General features: G+C 41.9%; 1 protein-coding gene across 10 annotated transcripts in view; it reads right to left on the reverse strand.

Annotated features, from left to right (window-relative positions):
- Positions 1 to 12,359, reverse strand: part of MASP1 (MBL associated serine protease 1) — a 73,759-nt gene extending 61,400 nt beyond the window's left edge. For 5 of the 10 annotated variants that reach the window (XM_063722382.1, XM_002814397.6, XM_063722381.1 and 2 more), the window contains exons 1-2: positions 12,129 to 12,335; positions 6,324 to 6,555 (exon numbers count right to left, since the gene is read on the reverse strand). In XM_063722382.1, coding sequence (XP_063578452.1) covers positions 6,324 to 6,555; positions 12,129 to 12,133 — 237 coding nt within the window. In that variant the 5' untranslated portion in view covers positions 12,134 to 12,335. Of the gene's footprint in view, positions 1 to 6,323; positions 6,577 to 12,128 lie in introns of all 10 variants that reach the window. The other 5 variants (XM_009239636.4, XM_054553114.2, XM_024244738.3 and 2 more) reach the window with 3 other exon arrangements.
- Positions 12,360 to 24,155: the final 11,796 nt, after the last annotated feature.

Raw genomic sequence — 24,155 nt, forward strand, 5'->3', positions numbered from 1 at the left:
TATTAGGCCTGCCAACAAAATCCATCTGTGAAATTAATTCAACCTTTGACCACTCGTATGTGATTTGGGGAGCACATGCTTAAACCCAAATTTACCAAACATTTCTCAGTTCACCCTCAGACAATCTTTCTGGGCTTTACATCTCCCCAAAACATGCCAACTCTGATTATTCTCAGTTTTGCATCATTCCCATCCTCTTCAACCTCCCTGCTTTGATGGTAGCTCTGCTAAGAAATCCTACTTAGAGAACTGCACTGCCAAATTATTATTTACCTCTAAAGACTAATCTCAAACATCAACTATTTCCAAAGCCCTCCCTGGCCATCTAAAAATGACCACTCCCAAACTTTTATGATACCCCTTGTGTTACTTTGTCTGGCTTTATTATGCACTTATTTCATTACATTCTATGGAACCGTGAATTCCTTGAGGACTTTATAGTTCATTTTACTGCGAAGAATTCTTTTTACTGATCTTTGCAGACCCAGTCTTTGGCATAGTGTCCAGCTTATGGTAGATTTTCAATAGAATTACTGTGCTTCATTCCATAGATAATGGGGAGGCATTGAAAGATTTTTAGAGTAGCATAATCAAAGCTATGTTCAAAGAAGATCCTTCTGGATACTCATAGAAGGTAGGCTAGATGGGGAGAGGCTGACATCTGGTAGACATATAGAAGGCTATTACAATAGACTAGTTGAGAGGAATAAGAATTGGAACTAAGGAACTAGCAGTGGAAAGGTTGGAAGAAATGTCAAATACATCAAGGATATAGGGTTAAAAGGAGAACAGTGGCATTGCATTACATAAACATGTCACAGATGCTATTAAAATATTACACATGGTGACATAAAGAGAAAAAAAGAAAGAGAGTACAATCCAAATGCAGATGATTTATGCTTCCTTTTACAGCGAATAGATGCCATGAAATGAACTTGAAATTGGAACGTGTAATCTGCTGTTCTCTTGGGGGTTCTGGTTTATAACTATCTAAACTCTCTCCATAACTATAGCTTCATAGTTTTTTTGTAAGTATAAATGGACCACTTCATCTGGTGCTCAACAAAAGGAACTTTAATTTCTTGCATTTTTGGAAAAAAATTCTTTTCTGGACATCTAAAAGATAATGCTTTACAATATTTAGGGGATTTTTTAACGGTAAGTTTGACTAGAGACAGTATTTGTCTTATATTACAACATAAAAACGAATCATCCACAAGATGGGACTTTGCTGTTTTTTAATCTGTTAAATAATTCTGTTAAATAAATAGAAGAAAAGACTGAGAATCTTAAGATGTAAATTCTGATACAAGCATGATGTTGACCAATCAACTGCCCTTCCCTGGGCTTTGGACATGATGATCATAGGGTTGGATCATGATTTCTAAGGTCTTAGATGCACAGAACAACAAGGAAAAGTAGACCTTAGAGACCATCTGGTTTAACCGTTTGTATTTGAAAGAGGAGGAAACAGAGTCCCTTTTAGGTGCAGTCATCTGCCCAAGGTTAATGAGTATAGAATGACACCCAGGACCCAGGCTGCCTGACTCCCTGACTAGTATCTGTGCTTTGCCTCTTCCCTGTAGCATTAACCAGCCTTGATTCGTATGCTTCATCCCTACACTGCAGGAATCTAAACATTGCAGCCACATTCCAAGGAAGCAGATGCTGCTGTGCAGATGTGCATGAGTCTTGAAGACCAAGAACTGTGGGAAATCAGGCAGGAGAAGAATTTTCATAAATGTGAGCATCCGGACCACAGACTTGGGAGTCCTGCTCTTCTTCAGGCTACTGATGAGCAGTATGAGCAGTTCCATCATCATCGCCCTGATGGGCCTGGGTGGGAAGGGCAGTTTGTGGGGTTGGGCTGGGCTGGAAAATGTTCCTGTGAGTTGGAAGGTTTCTTAAACCTACTCCTATATAGGCCTGGGAGGAGAATTTAGTCATAGAGGAAAAATGCCTCAAAACAGGGAATTTTATCCTGCCAAAGGCAAGTCAGTGATATTTTAAGTTGCTTGGTAAAGGACAGTGTTGGCATGATATGTTTACAAGTTCTGTGATGACATACCACCAAGACATCCCCAGCAGGCTGCAGGCTCCTACTGGAGTGCTTGCAGTTATGCAACATTGAGAAGCAGCTGCTGTAAACATACGATTTCTGTTTTCTGGTGTTATCCTGACTATGATAAGGAGGGTTTGGTGGGGTCATCTTGGAAGTTCTGGTGAGGAGGATTGGGATTATAATTCCAGAATTGAAAGGACCATGGGGATCATCTCGTTCCACCCTCTCATTGAACAGAGCAAAAAACAGAATTTTGGAGAGGGATGTGGATTTACCTGAGGGCCACATGGCATATTTGCACTTTTATTCAGATGGAAAGGGAAGAGCTTCTCTTCCATTTATAGCCAGAAAAAGCATATATGCTAGGGGCTAGCGTTGGCCAGGCGATTAGAAAAAGTCAGTGGGTTTCAACTAAGTGTGGAAGACTTCTGGGTTTGGGATTTCAGAGGCAGACTGCTCACCAACTCTCTGAACTCTGACCTCCTCTTCTGTCCAATAAGAATGTGGCCAGAGCAGCAAGATTCAAGCCATAATCCCTCAAGGTGCTTCAGGGTAACCAAGGAGGATGAGCAAGCAGAACCACCTTCAGCTAGAGCAGCTCACTTCTGTCTCTTCTCTATGTTGGGCCTAACTGAAGATTTTCAAGAAGAAAATGCGGGCCGGGTGCAGTGGCTCACGTCTGTAATCCCACTTTGGGAGGCCGAGGTGGGAGGATCATGAGGTCAGGAGGTCAAGACCATCCTGGCCAACATGGTGAAACCCCATCTCTACTAAAATACAAAAAAATTAGTCAGGCATGGTGGCATGTGCCTGTAGTCCCAGCTGCTCGGGAGGCTGAGGCAGGGGAATCACTTGAACCTGGGAGGTGGAGGTTGCACTGAGCCGAGATCGCGCCACTGCACTCCAGCCTGGCAACACAGCAAGATTCCGTTTCAAAAAAAAAAAAAAAAAAGAAGAAGAAAATGTGTACTGGGGAGAACATTTGAAAACCACAACTTAAGATGAGATGCGTCCCCAGAGGGCCCCTGCAGCCTGACATTCTGTGAGTTCTCAGCTGTAGGAGGGCAACTCACTGGGTGTGTGTAGGCAGGGGCACAGGGTGGTTTCCACATGAGCACCAGTAGTCAGCCAACTAGCATGCAGCATCCTGCAGAGGGGAGGCCTGCTGGTGCCCCACGGCTGTTGAAACCTCTGCAGAAGGCTAATGCTGACATTAGGATGGCCTTCTGGAAGAGAGTCAGCTGTGCAAGCATAAGTGGAGAAATCTATCTCAGCTCCCGCCGCCACCATGTTAAATCTCTTCTTTCAAAGGAACTGGAAAATTGTCCCAACTCACAGATGCAAGGACGGTAGGGCACTTCAGGTAGGCAGCTCAATCCCTAAGTTGCCTCAAGTAGACTACTTCTCTGTTATGCCCAGAGGTCATCTGTCTAATTTTGGAGCAGAGAGGGTGCTGTAAAATAATATTCTTCTCCACTCCATGTCATTTGGGGAGTTAGTGACAGATCTGAGAGCAGAAAAGGCATTTCCTGAATTCCATGTAAGGGCCCAGGACCGTGCTGCCCCTTCCAGAGGGCCCATGTCCATCTACTTGTGGTTTCAGGAAGGAGTCTCACCACTCTAGATAGAAGCCATCAACCAATTTCCAAAATATTCTTTAGCCAAGAAAGCCAAGCTTTGGATAGAAATCTATTCCAATGTCTTTAATTCAGTGTTAGGAGAGGTCTTCAGATTATATTATTGCTCTTGAAAAGTATCATCATTTTTTCCCATTAACAAAATGCTGCTTTATGTCAGCTGCTTCATCTGCCTTCCTTGGATACTCCACTTATTTGGAGCAAAGAAATGAGCTAAATCCTCTCTTGTGTGTTTATCATCTTGATAAAGGAGACCTAACAAGGTTAAATTTGTCTTCTGTCTGAAAAAGAATCAAACTTAAGAGAAAGAGTTGCTCAATGAATATGAAGTTAAGAGTCAAATCTTAAGGAGGAGAGGGGGCAAATTATGAGAAGAAGTCATTACTACAACTGAGCAAAAAAACTCTATAATTTCTGTGATCTTGAGCCTCAGGTACCAATAAAAGCTATTGGCACTGACAAAATTTCTAGATGGTTGACATGTTTGAAAGTGAGAAAAATATGGTTAGAAAGTTCATATCTAGCCTTGTCTGAATCCATGGAACTTATTGTCATATTAAACCAGTGTTTGGTAATTTTTCTTCTGGTTAAGACAACCCTCCAACCAAAATATTAAAGAATGCCATGATTTTGTGACCAACATTATTTGGGGGAATGGGCTGGGAGATTCCACTTAGCCTGAGGACCCATACCTACAATCCATCTTATCCTGGAGTTTAACTCTGGATAACCCTTTTATCCTGAAAAGCATAACTGGCCTTTTGGTCAGAAAGTTCAGGTTAGGATGATACATACTCATGGCCTCAGTGAAGACCCCCTGGTTGATCCTTGTGACCCTGAGAAATTGGTTCTATTTTTAATGAATTTATAAAAATTGCATCTAGATTACCAATCCACATTGTCTCTTAGAGCAACCAGTTCCACCTTTTCTCATTCTTTATCAGTTAGTCTTTATTGCCATCACTGTTTTCTATCTTGTGCAATGGCTATTTTCAAGACTCATCTTTCTTTTTAAGAGGCTAGATCTTTTGTGTCCTAATATTTCCACCGTCCCTAGCACAGGGCATTCTAAGAGGGCATCATCCCATACAGCAGTGGTTGTGGGACATTGAACAACATCTGGACACATTTATGATTGCAATAAGTGGTGGGGCAGGGGCTGCTACGGGCACCTAGTTGGGATAGAAGCTAGGGATGCTGCTAAAAATCCCACAATCCTCAAGACAGCTTTTCTCAGCAAACTATCTGGTTAAAAATATCAGTAGTGCTGAGGTTAAAAATCCCTACCATGGAACACCAATTTTGGAAAATTTTTAGATGCAGAGACCAATTGTAAATGGGACATTACAGGCAGATCCAACATATACAATGAAAACATTCTACATATAAAATAAGTGGAAGTACAGTGCCTTTGTACGCCTCTGCTGTATCTTAGGCTCGGTGGAGAATAGCTTGGGAGTTGTTTGGTGTAGACAAAAGAGCATGTGATTCAAAAACACAAGGCATGGATTTGAGACCTTAATCCGTCACTTACCAGATGTACAACCTTGGGTGAGTTGCTTAACCTTTCTGGGTTACTTCTTTACCTGTGAAATGGGGTCATGGCTCCCGTCTCAAAATTGTTTTAAAGTTTGATTGAGATTATAATTGTAAAAGCACCTTGTAAACTCACTTCTCTGCTGTTGACCAAATATTCTGGTTAATACAAGGTTAATTCATGTTGAATTACTGGCTATGGAATAATGAGTCTACAATAATACTAAAAATATCTAAATGCTCTAGAGTTGTTTGATGAGAACCTCTTCCAGGAAGCTGGAGAGAGCTTAGAAGGTAGGTTCTTAGGTCTCCACATCTTTTTTAAATAGATATAACTGCAATAAACTTGATCCCCTAGAAATATTCTGACCTTTTTCAGCCTCACTTTAAAAGAAGAACAGCTTCCCACCCGTGGAATATTTTTTTGTGGGGGGTTCTCTAAATTCCAGGGTATATTGTTTTGATGCGGTCCTGCTCTTCCCCCATATTTACTTTTTACATCTGCTTCTGATAGTGACCGTCCCCTCCCTACCCACGCTTTTACTGATAAAATGCAAACTCCTTGGCATAACATTCAAGGCCCTTAAGAATCTCCCCTCCACTCACCCTTCCTACTTCATCTCTGACTCTTTACTACTGTATACCCTGCACTTCCCAAATACTTGATCTTTATTTGGGAAATTGGACAATGCTTTCTAATGCCTCAACTTTGGACATAATTATGGTTCTCTTTCCATGTTTACTGCTTACTCTGAGGTCTCTGAGGTCTCTGCCCTTTTCTGCTTGTTGAATTAAAGGTGACGTTGGAACAGAGGCTGGTAGAAACAGTAAAGGCTTTGAGAACAGGAAGAAAGAAGGGATGTTGTGTTGGGCTGAGTCATACTCTATCAGCTTCAGTTTCCTTCATGGACCTTTCTAGTTCTACCCATCAGCTTGCACTTAGCTTTCCACCTTGACCTGAATTCATACCATTGTGATGTTGTGTGTCTCTCTTACTATATGCCACCCTGGAAGGGTCTAATTTCATACTGCCTTGTCTAAATCCCAGAAGAGAGCCTGGCCCAGTTAGGGGACATCAGGAGTCTCACCTTCACATAGTCATATTCACAAAGGTAGGAGGATTCCAAGTTGAAGTGCATGAAGTAAAGCTTGATCCGAAACCCATCTGGGACAGTGATATTCCAAGTCACCTCTGAATCACTGGGATAGGAGTCTGGATAACCAGGCGACTGGATCTGGCCAAACATATCGTTTAGCTCCACGGTGTGGGCTGAAGCCTTTGACAGGGAGAAGCACAGAGCATGATAGAGAAGCAGCCACCTGAAAGACATGAATGTAGGTCTACTTACATTTATAAACACAGGCCCCCGCCATTCGTCTCAATCACAGCCAGGAGAACAAGATCTCAGCATGTCTCTGTCTCTGGCCTGCTGTAATGAGCTTTCCCCTTCTGACCTTGCCTCCTCAGTCTGTATTATGGGAATATGGTAACTAGATAATTTCTAAGATTTCTTCTGGTTTTGCTCATTCAAAGCTCTGATAATAGTATTAACTTAAACTCCTAGAAAGTATCACATTTGGGAGTCTGACACTTCCATTTTACTGTTGAAAATGTACTTTTCTTAATTAAGTGAAAGTTGATATTTCTCTAGCTCAGCTTCATTTAACTCTTGATTCTCTTTTCTAAAAAGTAAACGTTATCATACTGGGATGAGGCTTAAATGCATTGATGGAATCCGTAGTACCTTAAACAGATTTAACATGTTCAAAATGGTATTTCACCACAAACTCAGTCAAAGTATGCAAAATCTTTAATAAAGAAAGAACAAGCAAAGCAAGTTTTCTTCCTCTTGGTAAAAGGATCAAAAACCTACAACTTCTTCCTGTAGGAGTCAGAGATAATAGACTAATAAAGAGTTGCAAAAGAGGCAAGGAAAATTCAATAAAACTTACAGAGAACATCACCATGGCTGACGCAATAACGAGGCAGAATGACCAAGGCTGGTCAAAGCCCTTCTGGTCAGTCTGTACTCACCACACCAGGCTTCTAACAGACTGATTCCACTGTGAGGTCCAGTGACCTTGAACTTAGTGGGCCCAAACTTGCCTCATCACTCCTCTCCTAATCTTTTCTTGCTCTCATTTCTGATTTCTGTTCATGGTATTACCATCAACCAGTTCCCTGGCCTGAGCTTTAACCATTCATCTTTTCATTTACCCCAGAGTCAACAGTCACCATGTCCTACTTATTCTGCTTCCTATGTTTTGGAAATCCATCTCTCCTCCTCTCCAGTTAATTACATAGTTTACATTTTCCTATATGGCTTATTGCTGTAGCATCCTAACCAATATCCCCAACCTACCCACCAGCAGTCTTCTGCCAAAGCTGATTTTCTCAAACACAGATGTGACCATGCTGTTCTACTGTGTCTGCAGGGTAAAGCGTCTGCTCCTTGGATGGCTGTTGAGGCCCTGTTGATCTGGCTGATCTGTCCTTCCCACCTCATCTCAGTAGCCAGCCCTGTGAGCCCCCTGTTATTCTGGGAGCACGCCATGCCCTTCCATTCCAGCCTCATTGCATGTGCCCTGCTCACTCCTCACCTACTTATACTCCGCCATCTTGCTTATCCTCCACCATCCAGCTCAGAGCTTCCCAGCTATGGAGTATCCTTTCACTCCTCCACAAGCCACTGCTCCCTGCACATTTCTCTATCATTGTGGGTATCACATTGCACTACGTTAGACACACCCTTTGGAGTGAAATGTACTTGGATTTAAGTCCCAATTCTTTCACTTACTGACTGTGAAAACTTGGGCAACTAGTCTCCCTGAGCCCCAGTTTCCTGAGATGTAAAATGGAGATTATAATAGCTAATTCATAAGGCTCCTATGAGCATTAAAGATGATGTATATAAAGGTCCCAGTACAGAGTCTGATATATAACAGATGATAAATGAATGAATCCATGAAAGTGGGGCCTAAGTCTTAGATAGCCTAAAAAGTCAATGCTGGGAAACCATACCAGCATCTTTAGATTAACAATGATATATTTGCTAATCAGGAAGTTGTTTCTCTCCAATACCCAGTCTGCCCATGTATTCAGATGCATATATCTGTATAATGCATACATTTGAGTTTTTGTGTATGTAAACAGAGCAAGATAACTACATACATAGATTATGTAGCTATGTCATGTTAATATTTACATAAAGTGTAAATAGGTAGGTACAAAAAGTCTGAAAGGATATACACCAAGGTATTGATAGTAGTTATCTCTGAAATGGGAATATAAGTATTTCCATTTTTGTGCATATAGAATGTTTACATTTGTCAAGAAGGACCATGTACTATTTTTTCAATAAAAAGAAAATACATTTATTTAATTTTTTTCAAGGTCCCTACAATAGCAATATGTGAGATTCTATTAAGAAAACAAAATGTCTTAATCCCATAGCCAATGTCAATATTTTCTTAAACCAATCTGTGGAAGGAGGGCCTCAGAGGCAGAAGGAAGGGAAGGCATATGTCCAAGTTAACCTGTGAATTAGTTAGAAAGCTGAGTCAAAAAACCAGTTGGCAGGGCCCAGGCATCCCATTTTCGAGTGAGGAAATGAACCAGTGTTAACAGGGCTGGGAGTTCAGGTTCAGCCCTGCTGAGGAGGGGAGGGCACTGGCCCTGGGTCAGAAGAGCTAGATTCAGCTCCAGCATTGACTTTATTTATCCTTTCCATTTTAGGAGGTCATGGGAGGTCTTGTTTCCTCATCCACTGAGTAGTAATAATAACGACTTCCCACAGCACTGCTATCAGCGTAAAGGAGGATGGGGAAGTATTTTGGTAACTGTCCAGCCCTAGCCAAACATTAGTTATAATTATTCCATCCCGCTACTTCCCGAAAAGCAAGAGTCAGGAATGAGCTTTGGCTCCTAAACCGGACTTCCCTATAATAGCGACACCCAAATTATGCAAGGCCGAAAGGTCAACTTCCTTCATGACTGCTTTTTCCAGACCACATTGAGGAGACACTGAGCCTCCTGAGGCCGGTTCTGTCAAGGACTGGCAGCAGACAGCCCTGTGTAGCCCAGAAGCCTGGTGCCATGTGTGGTAGGCAACTGGTCAGCGTGGGAGGAAGGCCCAGGAAGCTTTCCCTTCTACTTTGTTTGCATCTCAAAATGGTTTCAAACATATGAAACAAATATCTCCCTTCATGTAATGGGCTTGAGCATATGCTTGCCTGCTTGTGTTAGGGGCTGTAAATTGAAGAATATAAGTGGCAGCTTTCATTCCTCGTCACACTCTCTGAATGTTTTTGGCTTCTTGTATACGAGGCACCGGCTGTATCGTTCCCAACACCTGCTATCTGTCCTCCAGCTAATCAAAAAGTTTAGCTACATTGCAGAAATGTCAAAAGTAATATATAGAGCTGAGATTTTAGAGGCCCCACTGTAGGAACAGGCTAGCAGGACTCTGTAAAAATGCCTGCATATATCTATGATTGTGGCATGAACGGCACTTGCTGTCTTTTCCATACACTGTCCGTACATGCCCCTTGTTTCAGCCCATACCACACCAAGACTCCATTTTTGAATTGAAGAGTTGGAAGGGACTGCATGGATCCCTTACGGAGCACCCTAATTTGACAGACGATGAAAAGGATACCCCAAGAGATGTCACATCATGCTCAATACCATATGGTGAATTAACTTCAACAGAAGAAGGGAATAACAAGAGCTCACAGAAGAAGCTGGGTCCATGCCCATATCATGCCCAGGCATCTGGCCAAAGCAATTAATCCTGTGAAAAATAATTTAAAAACCCATAGCTTTATGTGAAAAATTTAAAAATATTAATGCCAAATTCCCTCCCCAGGAGATTCTGGTGTAATTGGTCTGGGGTGAGGCCTGAGCACTGTCATGTTTTAAGGCACCACAGATCATTCCGATGTACAGTCAGAATTATAAGCCATCAGTTTAGAATAATACACTTGGCTGAAAGTCCAGTAGAATATAGTAGAAAAAATCCTGAACTTGGAGCCCGAAGACCCAAATTTGAATCTGGACCTTTTCATGATCATCAGTGTGGTTTGGGCAAGTTGCTTAACTGCTTTTGTACCCACAACTTATCCATAAATCCTTACTTCATCCAGAATCTGAAAACCAGATGAGACAGTGCTCTTGAAAGTGCTCTGCAAACACTGAAATACTGTATCCATGTGAGACAAGACCTGCTGGAGACTTTTCTAGTGGAGCACTTTTCTCATAGTTGCTTGGCTATTCAAAAGTTGAATTCAATTCAACAAATAGGTATTGAATGGCTAGTAGGAAATAGACATTATGTTAGGTGCTGGCCATACAAAGATGAAGACACAGATCACGTAACTTAAGGAGCACTGAAATTTGTAAGGGGAGGTGGACATTTAAACAAGGAGATACTACAAGGACAATAAGAGATGCAGCTTCAAGGGACAGAAACAGAACAAAGGACAAAGGAGGGGATGTTCACTCTGGAAGATGGTGGTCAGGAGAGAGAAAGAGATATTTGTGCTAGCTTGAACAATCAGGTCTTCTAGGTGGAAAATAAGAAGGTTGCTCCAGGTTGAGGGAAGAGCATATGCAAAGATACAGAATTGTTACTCAGCCAAGTAGTTTGATATGCGCTGGGGCACTGAATGGTAGGGTGGGATTCAGACCAGATCATTGACAGATAAATGAGATTATCATTCAATGCAGATTGACATAAATCACATTTTTTTTTGGAGAAAGAAAAATGATGTTTAATGGCAGGTTTAAAATTACGATGGATTTAAAAAGAACAGAATTATTGCACTAATTTTTAAGGACCTGGTTATCTCTCCGAACCACAGGTAATCAGAGTTCAAAGAGTTAACGTAGTCTGAAGCCTCTCGTTGGTCTCAGACCCAGAAAAGTTGCTAGGTTACTTTGCAGAAGAGAAACAAATAAAAACACTTTCCCAATTGAAAAGAAAATTAATAGTAAAAGATGTGTTCGGACTTTACACATCTGCAGAGCATTTTGTGTGTGTGTGTGTGTGTGTGTGTGTGTTTAACAGCATTAACACTTAAGTAATAAAAATAACTAGGGTGGTTGGGTTTTCAGACTTGCAGGAAAGAACTTGTATGAAAGGTCTGGTAAGGAGTGTCAAGTATAATGAGGAATAAGAGAGGTTAAAGAGTTTAAAACCAATTAGAATTTGAAGTTCTTGATTTCAGAACTCTAAAATCCTTTTTTTTGTTTTTTAAGTGTGATATCTCTTTAAGAGCCATTTGGTGTACTTCATAGCCTGATTCATGCCACCAGCTGCCTCTGATTTCAATGAGAAATGCAGAAAATTTATAGGGAACTGTAAAATGGGGACAGATTTTTAGTTTTCTAAATTGAGGTTTAACTGGCAAACTTGTAAAGGTTGAAGAAACCACAGAGCCAAGCTATGGGGAAGCTGGTTTCTTTTCTGGTCAGGACGAATAAACATACAAACACATATCTAACTCACAAAGTGTTGAAAGAGAGAAAGCAATGCTCTTTCCAGAGGAGGAACACGGAAAAATCAGCCTTGTGGGTGAACAGGAGGAGAGTCACATTCGCCAGCAGGCAGCACCCTGTGCAGGCAGCGGGAGAAATCCGAGCTTCAGCAGCGTCCAGAGCAGGATTTGCACAAAGTCTCCCGTTTCAAGTTTTATGTCTCCTAGAGTCCTGGGGAAGGCACCCAGCCCACCCACAGCTCCCTTCTCAGAGCCCTAAGAATTGATGAGAAAGCCCCTCACTACCACACGCAGGACACGCAGGTGAGTCTGTCCAGTGACAAGGTCAGACCCTCCCTGCTATTTGACACCAGTCCCCAAAAGGGAACCGTGCCCTCTCCTCCCCTGGCACGTACCTCATTTTTCTGCCTTGGGTGCTCCCGGCTGCCCAGCCTTGGTCCTCCCAGCTTGACTTGCCTGTGAGCTCGTGCCCGGTGTAGTGTCCGTGATGCCTTATCTTTGTTCTGAGGTCCCTGTGTGTCTCTGGAATTGGCTGGCATTCTCCATTCAGGTCACGCCTTCCCTTGCCTGCAACAGATCCCCTCTCCCCCTCTCTCCCTCTGGCTTTTCCTCTCTCCTCTCTCTCTCCTTTGACTTGCTCTTGCACTCCCAGGAACCTGACAACAAAATCTGTCTTCTTGCCGAAAAGATCTGCTCCTTCCCTTCCCTCCTTTATCCTGCGTGGCTGACTTCAGCCCTTGAGAGAAAATAACTGAGGGGCTTAAGCAGGTATTTGTATCACTGTGTGTGTGTGTGTGTGTGTGTGTGTGTGTGTGTGTGTGTATAGAGAGAGAGTGAAAGGGGACAAAGTCTAATTTCTCTTTAGTCTCTTTTGCCAGATGACTATAATTTTCCGCTTTTCTTCAGGACACCCGTGAAAGAAAAGCAATTAAATAGAAACAACCAACTATGAAGGCAGTTCTAGCACCTACACTAGAAGAAAAAAAACGTCTAAATCCCAGAGCGTCTGTCTGCAAATAACTACAAGTTTCCTTGTGAGCAGAGCCCCAAATAACTAGAGGTTTTCTCATGATCAGAGTCACAAACAACGACAGGTTTTCCTGTGAACAGAGCCACGGGCCCGGAACTGGGGGAGCACTAAGTCCTGAAGTTGGCTGGTTGTTCCTCCCCATGAGCAATACCTGTGGCACTATTTACCGGCTTGGAGCGTGCGCGGCTCTACTCCAGCCAAGAAAGGGCCCATCGCAGCAAGAAATCTCACTGCCCCAGAAAGACCTGGGCCTGTATACATGTCTATACCCATGGCTTCTGGAGAAATCAACACTAGATCTAAGATGAGCTGAATAATAAGAAAATTACCCCCTCCACAACAACAACAACCAACACTGAATAGGGAGAGGCATATCTGGGTATAAAAGTTAAGTTTGACTGTGCACCTTTTCTGTGTTAGGCACAGTGCTAGGCACTAACATCATCTCAGTTACTTTCACAAACTGGTGAGAGTGCTGCTGTTATACTCATTTTACAAGTGAGGACACTAAGGCTCAGAGAGAATATGTCACTTGCCAAGATTATCCAGTTATTTATGACTCCCCACCGCCACTAACACTAGAAGCTAACAGCTATTGAGTGCTATGTGTCAGGCACTGCTCTAAGCACTTAATATATGAATTCTTTTCAGTCATCTTTATATCTTGTATACATGGCTGGTAATAGTCTCATTTTTCAGAGGAAATTGACCAGAGAGGTTAAGTAACTTTCCCAAGTTCACACAGCTAGAAAGTAATAGAGGCAGAATTTGAAGTGTTAGCCACCGTATTACGTTGCTACTCATTAACATTTTATAATGCATATGGAATTTCAAATGCACACACACAGACAGCATTCACAGAGAAACTCAATTTGAGTCATTTTGAAAAGAAGATTAGACTCAGAGTTTAGCTGTAATCTTTCCTTTCTACCCAAGACAGCTGTGCACTTTGGGCACAATACCTAACGTATCTGATTCTCTGTCTTCATTTGGAAAACGGGAGTTCCTTTGAGGCTTAAATAAGACTGTGCTTGTAGAAGTGTCCAGGGGAGTACCAGAGAGAGGGCTGCCAGCCACGCTAACCAAAGCGGCAGACACATGCACTGTCTACCCTCAGATAACGTTCCTTTGGCACGTTCTGGGGAACAGTGGCTTGACTCTCACTATACTTCTTACTCCATTTTCTCTCCAGTTTCTCTAATTTTCACACTTTTGAATGTCAGCCTTGTCAAGCTTGGCATTATCAAGAGGCTGTGGTTGATAATGCAGGTACAAGTATATGAGATGGGAGGATATGTTTGAACTCAGGCACTGTTTTAGCAAAATGTGTTCTGTCTCAGTCAGCACAGGAAAACAAGCTTTTAACATTCCCATTAAGAAGACTCACAGGCTCCGCACACATTAAATAACTCTCACAAAACAACATTTTAATGATTTAAGTGTAAATGAATCAGAAACACATGGACGACATTTCTCTTGGAATACACAAGGGTTTTAAAACTGAAGGAGAAAGAGCTTGGCAAAATGCACACCGTGCTGGGAAGAGGGCCCCTGCCCAGTAAAGACATTCCCTCAATTCATGCTGCCACAGAGTTTGCCCTCTCCTAATTTAGGACATATACTGGGAACTGCAGTCATTTGTTCTGGGTACAGAGGGAAGAGCTTGGGCGAGAAAGCCATCAGCTTCTCCTTGTAAAGTGTCACAGAGCAATTAGGCCTCCTGGAATAATTTTCTAGCCATGTTTCTTCAAGGCTGCCAATGTTCAACGGAAAGCATTCGAGATGTGTTCTAAGCCAAAGTTCTGCCAATATATAGCAGATCTGATATGTGCGCTTCCCTGGGAGTTAGCCAAGTCTCAGAGGAAATCTGCATAAAAACAGGAACTACGTGGCTCAGGAATGATCTGCATGTGATTCAGGGCAGTTTTCTACTCGGTTACACTACATATTGTCTGATGCTTTTGATGAATCTCCCTGAAGTGTCACTAAGAGATTGTGGGTCGTGAGGGGTGGAAGGAAGGGAAGGGACATTAGGCTGGAAATAGAACTGGGCTCGGTGACTATAGGCCAGCTTGTATGTGACCTTGGGTAAGTCACTTACTTTCTCAGGGGCAGGGGTTGAGGGGTGGAGGGGTGGGGCATCAGTTTGTTCAACTGTGAAATCTCGGGGTTGGACTCGGTTGAGATCATAGATGTCAATATGTGGATATGAAGACTATTAAATGATGTCGTTGGGAGGGGGTTAGGTAGTTTGCTAGGCCTAAAAGATTGTCAAGGAGTCCAAAATAGCTCTAATAATCTTGACATTTGCTTTTTCTGTGCTCATAATGTTACCATTACTCAGAATTTAATCATAGATATTCAGCAAAAGTAATATTTAAAAGGGTTCAACTAGTTTTTTGAGTTTGGCAAAAGCGATTAAAAAAATGCATACAAGGAACTGACATCATTTAGAATCATGAAAGTGTAGAACGACTGAGATGGGCTCAGCACCCGCACACTATAGTCCTATAGTCCGGGAAAGGGATCAGAGAGCTGACTACTAAGGGTAAATGCGGCAATATTCCTACCACTGGAACAGGTTTTGGTTTACATGTTCTACCAAAGTATTTATTTTATGCAATTTTTGAGCTAGAGTTTCTGGAATTCAATGAATGGGTTAGAAAATGTAAAGAATTTGGGCAATGACTTTTTGTTGGCAAGGGCTGAAATCCAGGGTTCCTATAGAATATCTGAGAAACTGATAAATAGCTCCAAAGATTGCAGCTTAGAATTAAAATTTGGGTTCTTCAGCACATTGACTGACAGCATGCTGAAAGTCCTGGCTTCTGAGTCTATCAACAGAATAATGGGGAAAATATTTTAAAAAAATGACAATCCTTGAGCTTCATCCCAGGAGATTCAAACCCAATGAATCTGCAGGTAAGGCTCCTGAATCTGTAATTTGAAAATCTCCCCTGGCATGATTTTGCCACTTTTGGTACAAAAAACATAATGATACATTTTATCATTGATGGCTCCTTAGATTTGATAAGATATAATTTGTATATGCCAGATACTTTTATATGTATTATTGCATATAGTATTCACATCTTTTTACAAGTAAAGACATTGAGGTTCAGAGACACTAAGCCTGCCCATGCCTGTAAGTGAATGATGTATGTCTAGAGCCCAGGGCCCCCTGATCTCAAGTGCAAGGCTCTTCCCCGTTGTCTGCAAATTTCTTGTACTTCTTATGGACTCTGAACATTCATGTGCCATGCTGTCATGTGATTACAAGATTTTAGAGAAGACAAAAAATAGCTTCTATTTAAAAAAATACATGATTAGGCTCTGTTATGGGCTGAATTACATTCCCCTCAAATGCATATGTTGAATTTCTAACTGTCAGTACTTAAGAAGGTAACTGTGTTTGGAAAAAGGGCTTTTAATGAGGTGTTTAAGTTAAAATGGGATCCTTAGAATGGGCCCTAATCCAATATAATTGGTGTCTTTACAAGAGGACATTAAGACACAGACACACAGAGAGGGAAGACCATGTGAAGACGTAGGGTGAAGATGGCCATCTGCAGGCCAAGGATAAAAGCCACAAAAGAAACCAAATCTGCCAACACCTCCATCTTGGACGGGTTTTGTTTATAGTCCCGAAAGACACAGTCCTGAAATCTATAATCCCAAATATTGAAATTCCCAAAAATCAAAACCTCTAAAGTCTAAATCCCTAACATCTAAAATCCCCAAAATCAAAATCACAAGATAGTTGCATCATATTAGGTGGAACTATTTACTTGGTTACTGTCTTTATGCAGAGGAAAATGGATTTCAGTTGAATCCTCAAACCATAAAGACGGATTTGGAATTAGGTGTGATTGAGATTTCTAAAGGTGAACTTCAAGGTGTTACCAATAAAGTTTGTTTTTTTCCATTCTGTCCAATGTGTTTGGCAGAAACTTCAGATGAGTGGACTGGTCACGTGATACAGCAATGACAAAAACTTCAGTATTGGCATTCATTCCAGCTGATGGCATTCCAGGAGCTTTTAATGAATTAAAGCCACATTTGCCTGAAGAAGCCAGAGAAGTTACTAACTGGTTCAAAAACGATTACATGCGTGATGGGCAGTATTGTTGCAGTTCAATCACCAGTATTGCTTCCACCAGATTTGTGGTCTATATATGTGTGCATATGGAATAGATTTCCACAGACCCACAACACGGAAACATGGCACAGAAGATGGGAAAACTTAATGGGGAATACTCATGTAGATGTGTACTAAACCATAGAAGAATTTTGAAAAGAGAAGTGTCACATAGAAAATAAATGTGAACATATTCTCCAAGGACAGCCATGTCCTAAAAGAAAAAAAGCAGCCTTTTTTTGTGATGTGAGACTTCAAAATATAGTTAATGACTGTGAAAGTTGGCCAGCTCTTATGGACTATCTCCATGCAATTGCCTATAATCTAGCTCCATACTTTTTTATTTGTTGAATTTTCTTTTTAGTTTTTTGTTTTTGTTTGTTTTTTAGATTTTTTCACTATTTGAAATTGTCAGCATTATGTTTTATAATTTGTTATGCTACCTATTTCATCTTTGCATCATTTCCAATACTGTATGCATCGTATAGAGAGTTTTAGAGAGTTCTAATTTGCTTTGTGCATTTTTGCAAATGTAACTCCATGAAAGTATATTATCAAAATGTTGAACTTGTGTGTAAGCAGCATGTGTGTGCATAAAGACATTAAAACTTCCTCATTAAATGAAATTGTATCTTCTTTGTACATCTGCTTTTATGAAAAATAAAATTTCTCAATGCCTTGGCTCTTTGGGCAACTGATGTGGTGGTGATATGGTGGTGACTCATCACGGTTTTTGATCAATCTTATCAAAAGACTTAGAAGAAGCTAAGAATCACAGTATTTCAGATGACTGCTGTATAAAGCTGGGGGCACACAATTACCAACCATAGTGTGATATACATTTTTATATTTTGCTTTTTGATCTATTTCTTTATGAATATGGTTCATCTGCTCATAACTGTTATACCCATGTGACTGTTGTTGGTATATCTGAGTGTTTCTGCTTGCAAAAATATGGTATTATTGTCCATTTTATTGTGTAAAGTAGCCTATGAAGAGTTCTGTCATGTTTTTATATGTTTCTTAAATAAATCCCCTTTAAAAATGTAAGTAAATATTTTACAACATTTTGAAAAAGTTTTTTGTTTTTTTTTTTTTAAACGGAGTCTTGCTTTTTTTTGTCATTGCCCAGGCTGGAGTGCAATGGCACAATCTCAGCTCACCGCAACCTCCACCTCCTGGGTTCAAGCGATTCTCCTGCCTCAGCCTCCAGAGTAGCTGGGATTACAGGTGTCCGCCACCATGCCTGGCTAATTTTTGTATTTTTAGTAGAGATGGGGTTTCGCCATGTTGGCCAGGCTGGTTTTGAACTCCTGACATCAGGTGATCCGCCCACCTCGGCCTCCCAAAGTGCTGGGATTACAGGCGTGAGCCACTGCGCCCGGCTGAAAAAGCTTTTTTCTAAAATATTTTTGGGATTTTGATTTTTCAGGATTTTAACATTGGGGATGATGGCATTTGCGATTATGATTAGCTCCCATCTTGGACTTCTGGCCTCTAGAATTGTGAGAAAATAAATATCTGTGATTTAAGCCCCCCAGTCTGTGGTGTTTTGTGATGGCATCTCTGGCAAACGAGTACAGCTGGCTTACAGAAGGGCCTCCCAAAGCATGAAACCTACACCACCAGGGGTGTCACATTGATTTCACACATCACATTCATGGAATTAACAAACACTGGGTCAGTTAAGGCTCTGTTTGGTAGGAAGTAAGAGAAATCTTGACTAATGTTGAAGTACATGGGCCTTATTTTCCTCACATCGCAGGAAGTAAGGAAGTAGGCAGGGCTGGGGCAACTGCTCAAGATTGTGTCCACTCTGCCAGCCTTAGGATGGGGCTTTTCTCCTCATGCTTGTCACCTCTTGGTCACAAAAATGCTGCTGTAACTCCAGACGTCATGTTCACGTTCAAAGTGGGAGGGGGGAAAAGGAGGACAAGGATGAGGTAGCACTGGGAGATTTCTGCTTGTGTCTCACAGGCCAGAGTGGGGTTGTGCAACCAGCACTAGCAGCAAGGGAGGCTGGGAAGTCAAATTCTTATTTTGCAGCTTTTATGGCAAGGCAGGCAGCAAGGAAGACCAAGGTTGGAAATGGGTGTTGCATGAGTCAGCTCTCAACATCTGTTACCATACGTGCCAAGAAAGTGCTGTCTTTTTCATTCGTCTTTCATTCCTGATATTATTAAGAAGAAAGTTAAGAAGAAAGCTTCAAGGGGCCATTATGCCATTAACATTAATTTGCCTCTTAAAAAGGAATGATGGGTCTCAGATTCAGAGCTTGTGGAGGCATTAGTATTCTAGAATTTGACAATTTAAAAAAAGTAGTATTGCTGGGTGCGGTGGCTCACGCCTGTAATCCCAGCACTTTGGGAGGTCGAGATGGGCAGATCATTTGAGGCCAGGAGTTCAAGACTGGATTGGCCAACATGGCAAAACCCTGTCTCTATTAAAAATACAAAAATTTGCCTGGCATGGTGGCAGGCGCCTGTAATCCCAGCTACTCGGGAGGCTGAGGCTCAAGACTTGCTTGAACCTGGGAGGCGGAGATTGGAGTGAGCCAAGATTGAACCACTGCACCCCAGCCTGGGCAACGATAAAGCCCAGGAAGCCAATTGAGACTATGGCTCAGACTATGCCTATGTACCCAAATGGCTCTTCTTTGACTCCATTTCAAAAAAAAAAAAAAAAAGTATTATCAGTGGTAGTGACATACTTTTTTTTTTTTCTTTTGAGATGGAGTCTCGCTGTGTCGCCCAGGCTGGAGTGCAGTGGTGAAATCTTGGCTCACTGCAACCTCTGCCTCCCGGATTCAAGGAAGTCTTGAGCCTCAGCCTCCTGAGTAGCTGGCTGGGTTTACAGGTGCCTGCCACCACACCCGGCTAATTTTTGTATTTTTAATAGAGACAGGGTTTCGCCATATTGGCCACTCTGGTCTTGAACTCCTGGCCTCAAGTGATCTGCCCATCTTGGCCTCCCAAAGTGCTGGGATTACAGGTGTGAGCCATTGCACCTGGCCGACACACTTTTAAATATGTGGATTTCAGTTAAAAATTCCAGAAGAGATTTAATCAAAAATATAGAAATAAGTAATAATATAGGTGGTATTAAGACATATGAAAAAATGTAAAGATAAATTACTAAGTGTTAAAAATGGCGATGTTTACTTTTATGGGTCAACCTGACTAGGTTAAAAGATGCCCGGATAGCTGGTAAAATATTATTTCTAGGTGTGTCTGTGAGGACCTTTCTGGAAGAAATCATCATTTGAACCAGGGGGCTGAGTATGGAAGATCTGCTGTCATCAATGTGGTGGGCATCATTCATTCCATTGAGGGCTTTGGTGGAACAAGAAAGCAGAGGCAGGGTGTGTTTGCTGTCTCTTCTGGAGCTGGGACATCCGTCCTTTCCTGTCGTCAGACATCAGAGCTCCTGGTTCTTGGACCTTTGGACTCTGGGTCTTACACCAGTGGTTACACGCCTATCCCACCCTCCGAAGCTCTCAGGCCTTCAGCCTTGGACTTAGACATCACTGGTTGCCCTGGGTCTTAGGCCTTTGGACTCGAACTGAATTGCAGCTCCGGCTCTCTTGGTTTTACAGCTTGCAGATGACATATCCTGGAACTTCTTGTCTTCCATACTCATGTGAGCCAATTTCTATAATAAATCCCCTCTTATAAATCTATATATTTCCTACTGGTTCTATGTCTCTGGAGATCCTTACTAATACAGAAACATTGCTCCGGAGAGTAGACTCAGTGAAAGCACCCCAGCAAGGTGGGAGAGGACTGTAGTGTGAGTTGCGATGCCTGAGACAGAGGCCAATTTCTGTCCTAACCCAATGTGAAACCTTGAACTTTTGGTCTTCCTTGGGCTTTGGATTTCTAATTCGCAATGTTGAGCTGGATTTGGTGTTGTGTGTGTGTGTTTGTGTGTGTGTTTAAAGCACATTTCTACTCAGTTTATGACATCTCTGTTTCAGTGTGTGGAACTATACCTATTATGTTATTATTAAGACTGGATTATAGTTTTAGAGGCTCTCAAAGCAGTTTTAAAAAGGGGCTGCACTCTGGTATGAAACAAGACGTTATTCCCAAAAAGAATGTTTCTCCTTTAATACTCATTTCATCCTGAAAACAACAAAAAAGTCAAACATTATCATCTTTACTTTACTTACAAAATTAGCAATATTAAAAGGAGGTAATTGAGTCCAAGAGGAGAGAAATACCTTGCCCAGAGTCACACAGAAGGTAGGTGAGGCTGGGATCATGAACACAGATTTCCCTGTACTCATGCTCTTTTTTTTCTTTTTAACATTTGTTTATTTAAATTGACAAATAAAAATTGTACATATTGATTGTGTACAACATTATGTTTTGAACTATATATACATTGTAGAAAGGGTAAATCAAGCTAATTAATATATGCATTACTTCACACACTTTTTTTTTGCACTGAGAACATTTAAAAAAAAACTGGTCTCCGCAATTTTCAAGAATACAATATGTTGTTATTTACTATAGTTGTACAATAAACCTTTTGAATGCATTCCTAACTGAAATGTTGTATCCTTTGACCAGTATCTCCCCACCACATTACCTCCGCCAACACCCTAGCAGCCACCATTCTACTCTTTACTTCTATGAGTTCAACTTTTTTAGATTACACATTGCTATAGTTTGGATGTTTGTCGCCTCCAAACCTGATGTTGAAGTTTGATTCTCAGTGTTGGAAGTGGAGCCTAATGGGAGGTGTCTGGGTTCTGGGAGTGGATCCCTCACGAATAGATCAATGCCCTCCCTCGGGAATGAGTGAGTTCTAACTCTATTGGTTCTCATAAGAGTGGGTCTTAAAAAGAGCCTGGTGGCTGGGCGTGGTGGCTCATGCCTGTAACACCAGCACTTTGGGAGGCCAAGGCGGGAGGATCACGAGGTCTGGAGATCGAGACCATCCTGGCTAACACGGTGAAACCCCGTCTCTACTAAAAATACAAAAAAAATTAGCCGGGCCTGGTGGCGGGTGCCTGTAGTTCCAGCTACTTAGGAGGCTGAGCAGGAGAATGGCGTGAACCCGGGAGGCGGAGCTTGCAGTGAGCCAAGACTGGGCCACCGCACTCCAGCCTGGGCAACAGAGCAAGACTCTGTCTCAAAAAAAAAAAAAAAAAAAAAAATTAGCAGGTCATGGTGGTGGGTGCCTGTAATCTCAGCTACTCAGGAGGCTGAGGCAGGAGAATTGCTGGAACCCAGGAGGCAGAGGTTGCAGCCGAGATCGAGCCATTGCACTCTAGCTCGGGCGACAACAGCGAGACTCCATCTCTAAATAAATAAATAAATGCCTGGCATAGCCTCCCACCCCCACTTCCTCTCTCTTCATGTGATTAATCTCAGCACAGGCCAGCTCCTCTTCACTTTCTGCCATGAGTGGAAGCAGCCTGAGGACCTCGCCAGGTGTCCAGTCTTGAACTTTTCCAAGTATCAGAATTGCGATCCAAATAAAACCTTTGTGTTTATAAATTACCCAGTCTCCAATATTACTTTATAGCAACACTACATGGACTAAGACATGCATGTAAGTGACATCATGTGAGATTTGTCTTCCTGTGCCTAGCTTATTTCACTTAACATAATGTCTTCCATGTTTATCCATGCTGTCACAAATGAACAGGATTTCCTTCTTTTTGAAGGCTGAGTAATATTCCACTGTGTATAGATACCACACTACACTTTCTTTATCCATTCATCCATTGATGGACCCTTAGATTCATTCCATATCTTAGCCATGCTCATATTCTTTTATATTAGGTTGTTGACCATTCTATTTGAGAGTAAGTACCCTAAAAAGAAACTTAATTGTTTTTTGAAGGTACAAAGTGACCTTTGCTTGGTCAACACAGCCTGGCTTTCTAGCACATGGTATTGTCAAATAAAGGTACACTGAGATGTTTTTTCTCCTGAAGAACAAAATCCTCACACTTTCTCAGCTGCCATTAGGATGATCACTTCTAGAACCTACTTTAGTGACTATGTAAGAAAGGACACCTCTCCCCTTTTTCCAGCCTCTCAGCCCAACCTGCTTCCCACCCTCTTCTTCATTCTTATCCAGACCAGAGTCTGTTTATTAGGAGGCAATGAAAGTGTCATCAACTGGCCATATTATACATTAACTTCTCCTGCTTTCTGCCCTATTTCATACAGTGAAAAAACAGCTTGGGACCAGCCTCCTTTAAATCATTCTGGCTTTGTCTTTCTTTCTCCATGCACTTCGACAAAGGGTGATAGGAGACCAAGATTAGGATTTAAGCTCTGGCAGGAACTAGGGATGCCCCACTTAAATCAAAGGAAGCCCTGTCATTTAACCCAGAATTACTGAAGAGTCCAGTGCTATGAATTCAGGTAATAGCCTAGCTGGTAACACAGGATACCTGGTTTCCTCTTTGGTTATTTTCCCCATGGTAATCTTGCAGGAGCATGGGTGAGGTATTAGGAAGAATTCTGGAGGTTTGTTTTGTTTTGTTTTGTTTTTTGTTTTTTGTTTTTTTTTGATGGAGTCTCACTCTGTCACCCAGCCTGGAGTGCAATGACATGATCTCGGCTCACTGTAACCTCCACCTCCTGGGTTCAAGTGATTCTCCTGCCTCAACCTCCTGAGTAGCCGGGATTACAGGCACCCGCCATCATGCCTGGCCAATTTTTGTAGAGACGGGGTTTCACCATGTTGGCCAGGCTGGTCTTGAATTCCTGACCTCAGGTGATCCACCAGCCTCGGGCTCCCCGAGTTCTTAAGTACTTGATACATATACCATCTGTTATCGGTTGAATTGTCGCTTCCCCAAATTCATATGTTGAAGTCCTCGCCCACCGCTGCCTTAGACTGTGACTGAATGTGAAGACAGAATCTTTAAAAAGGTGAATAAGTTAAAGTGAGGTAGTTTGTCTGGGCTCTAATCCAATATGACAGGTGTCCTTATAAAAGGAGATCAGGGCACAGACACAGAGGGAAGCCCATGTGAAGACACAGGGAGAAGACACATCTGCAAGCCACAGAGAGAAGCCTCAAAAGCCTCAGAAGAAACCAAACTTGCCAACTTGTTGATCTTAGTGTTCTAGACTACAGAATTGTAAGAAAATAAACTTCATAGATTTCTGTTGTTTAAGCCACCTAGTCTGTGGTGTCTTGTTATGTCAACCTAGCAAATTAATATACTCAGCCATACCTCCTTTACCTTTGCTCACCTAAGTTTATTTTATATTAATTATAGTT

Source organism: Pongo abelii, chromosome 2 (genome assembly GCF_028885655.2).
Source record: "Pongo abelii isolate AG06213 chromosome 2, NHGRI_mPonAbe1-v2.0_pri, whole genome shotgun sequence".
Classification (NCBI taxonomy): domain Eukaryota; kingdom Metazoa; phylum Chordata; class Mammalia; order Primates; family Hominidae; genus Pongo; species Pongo abelii.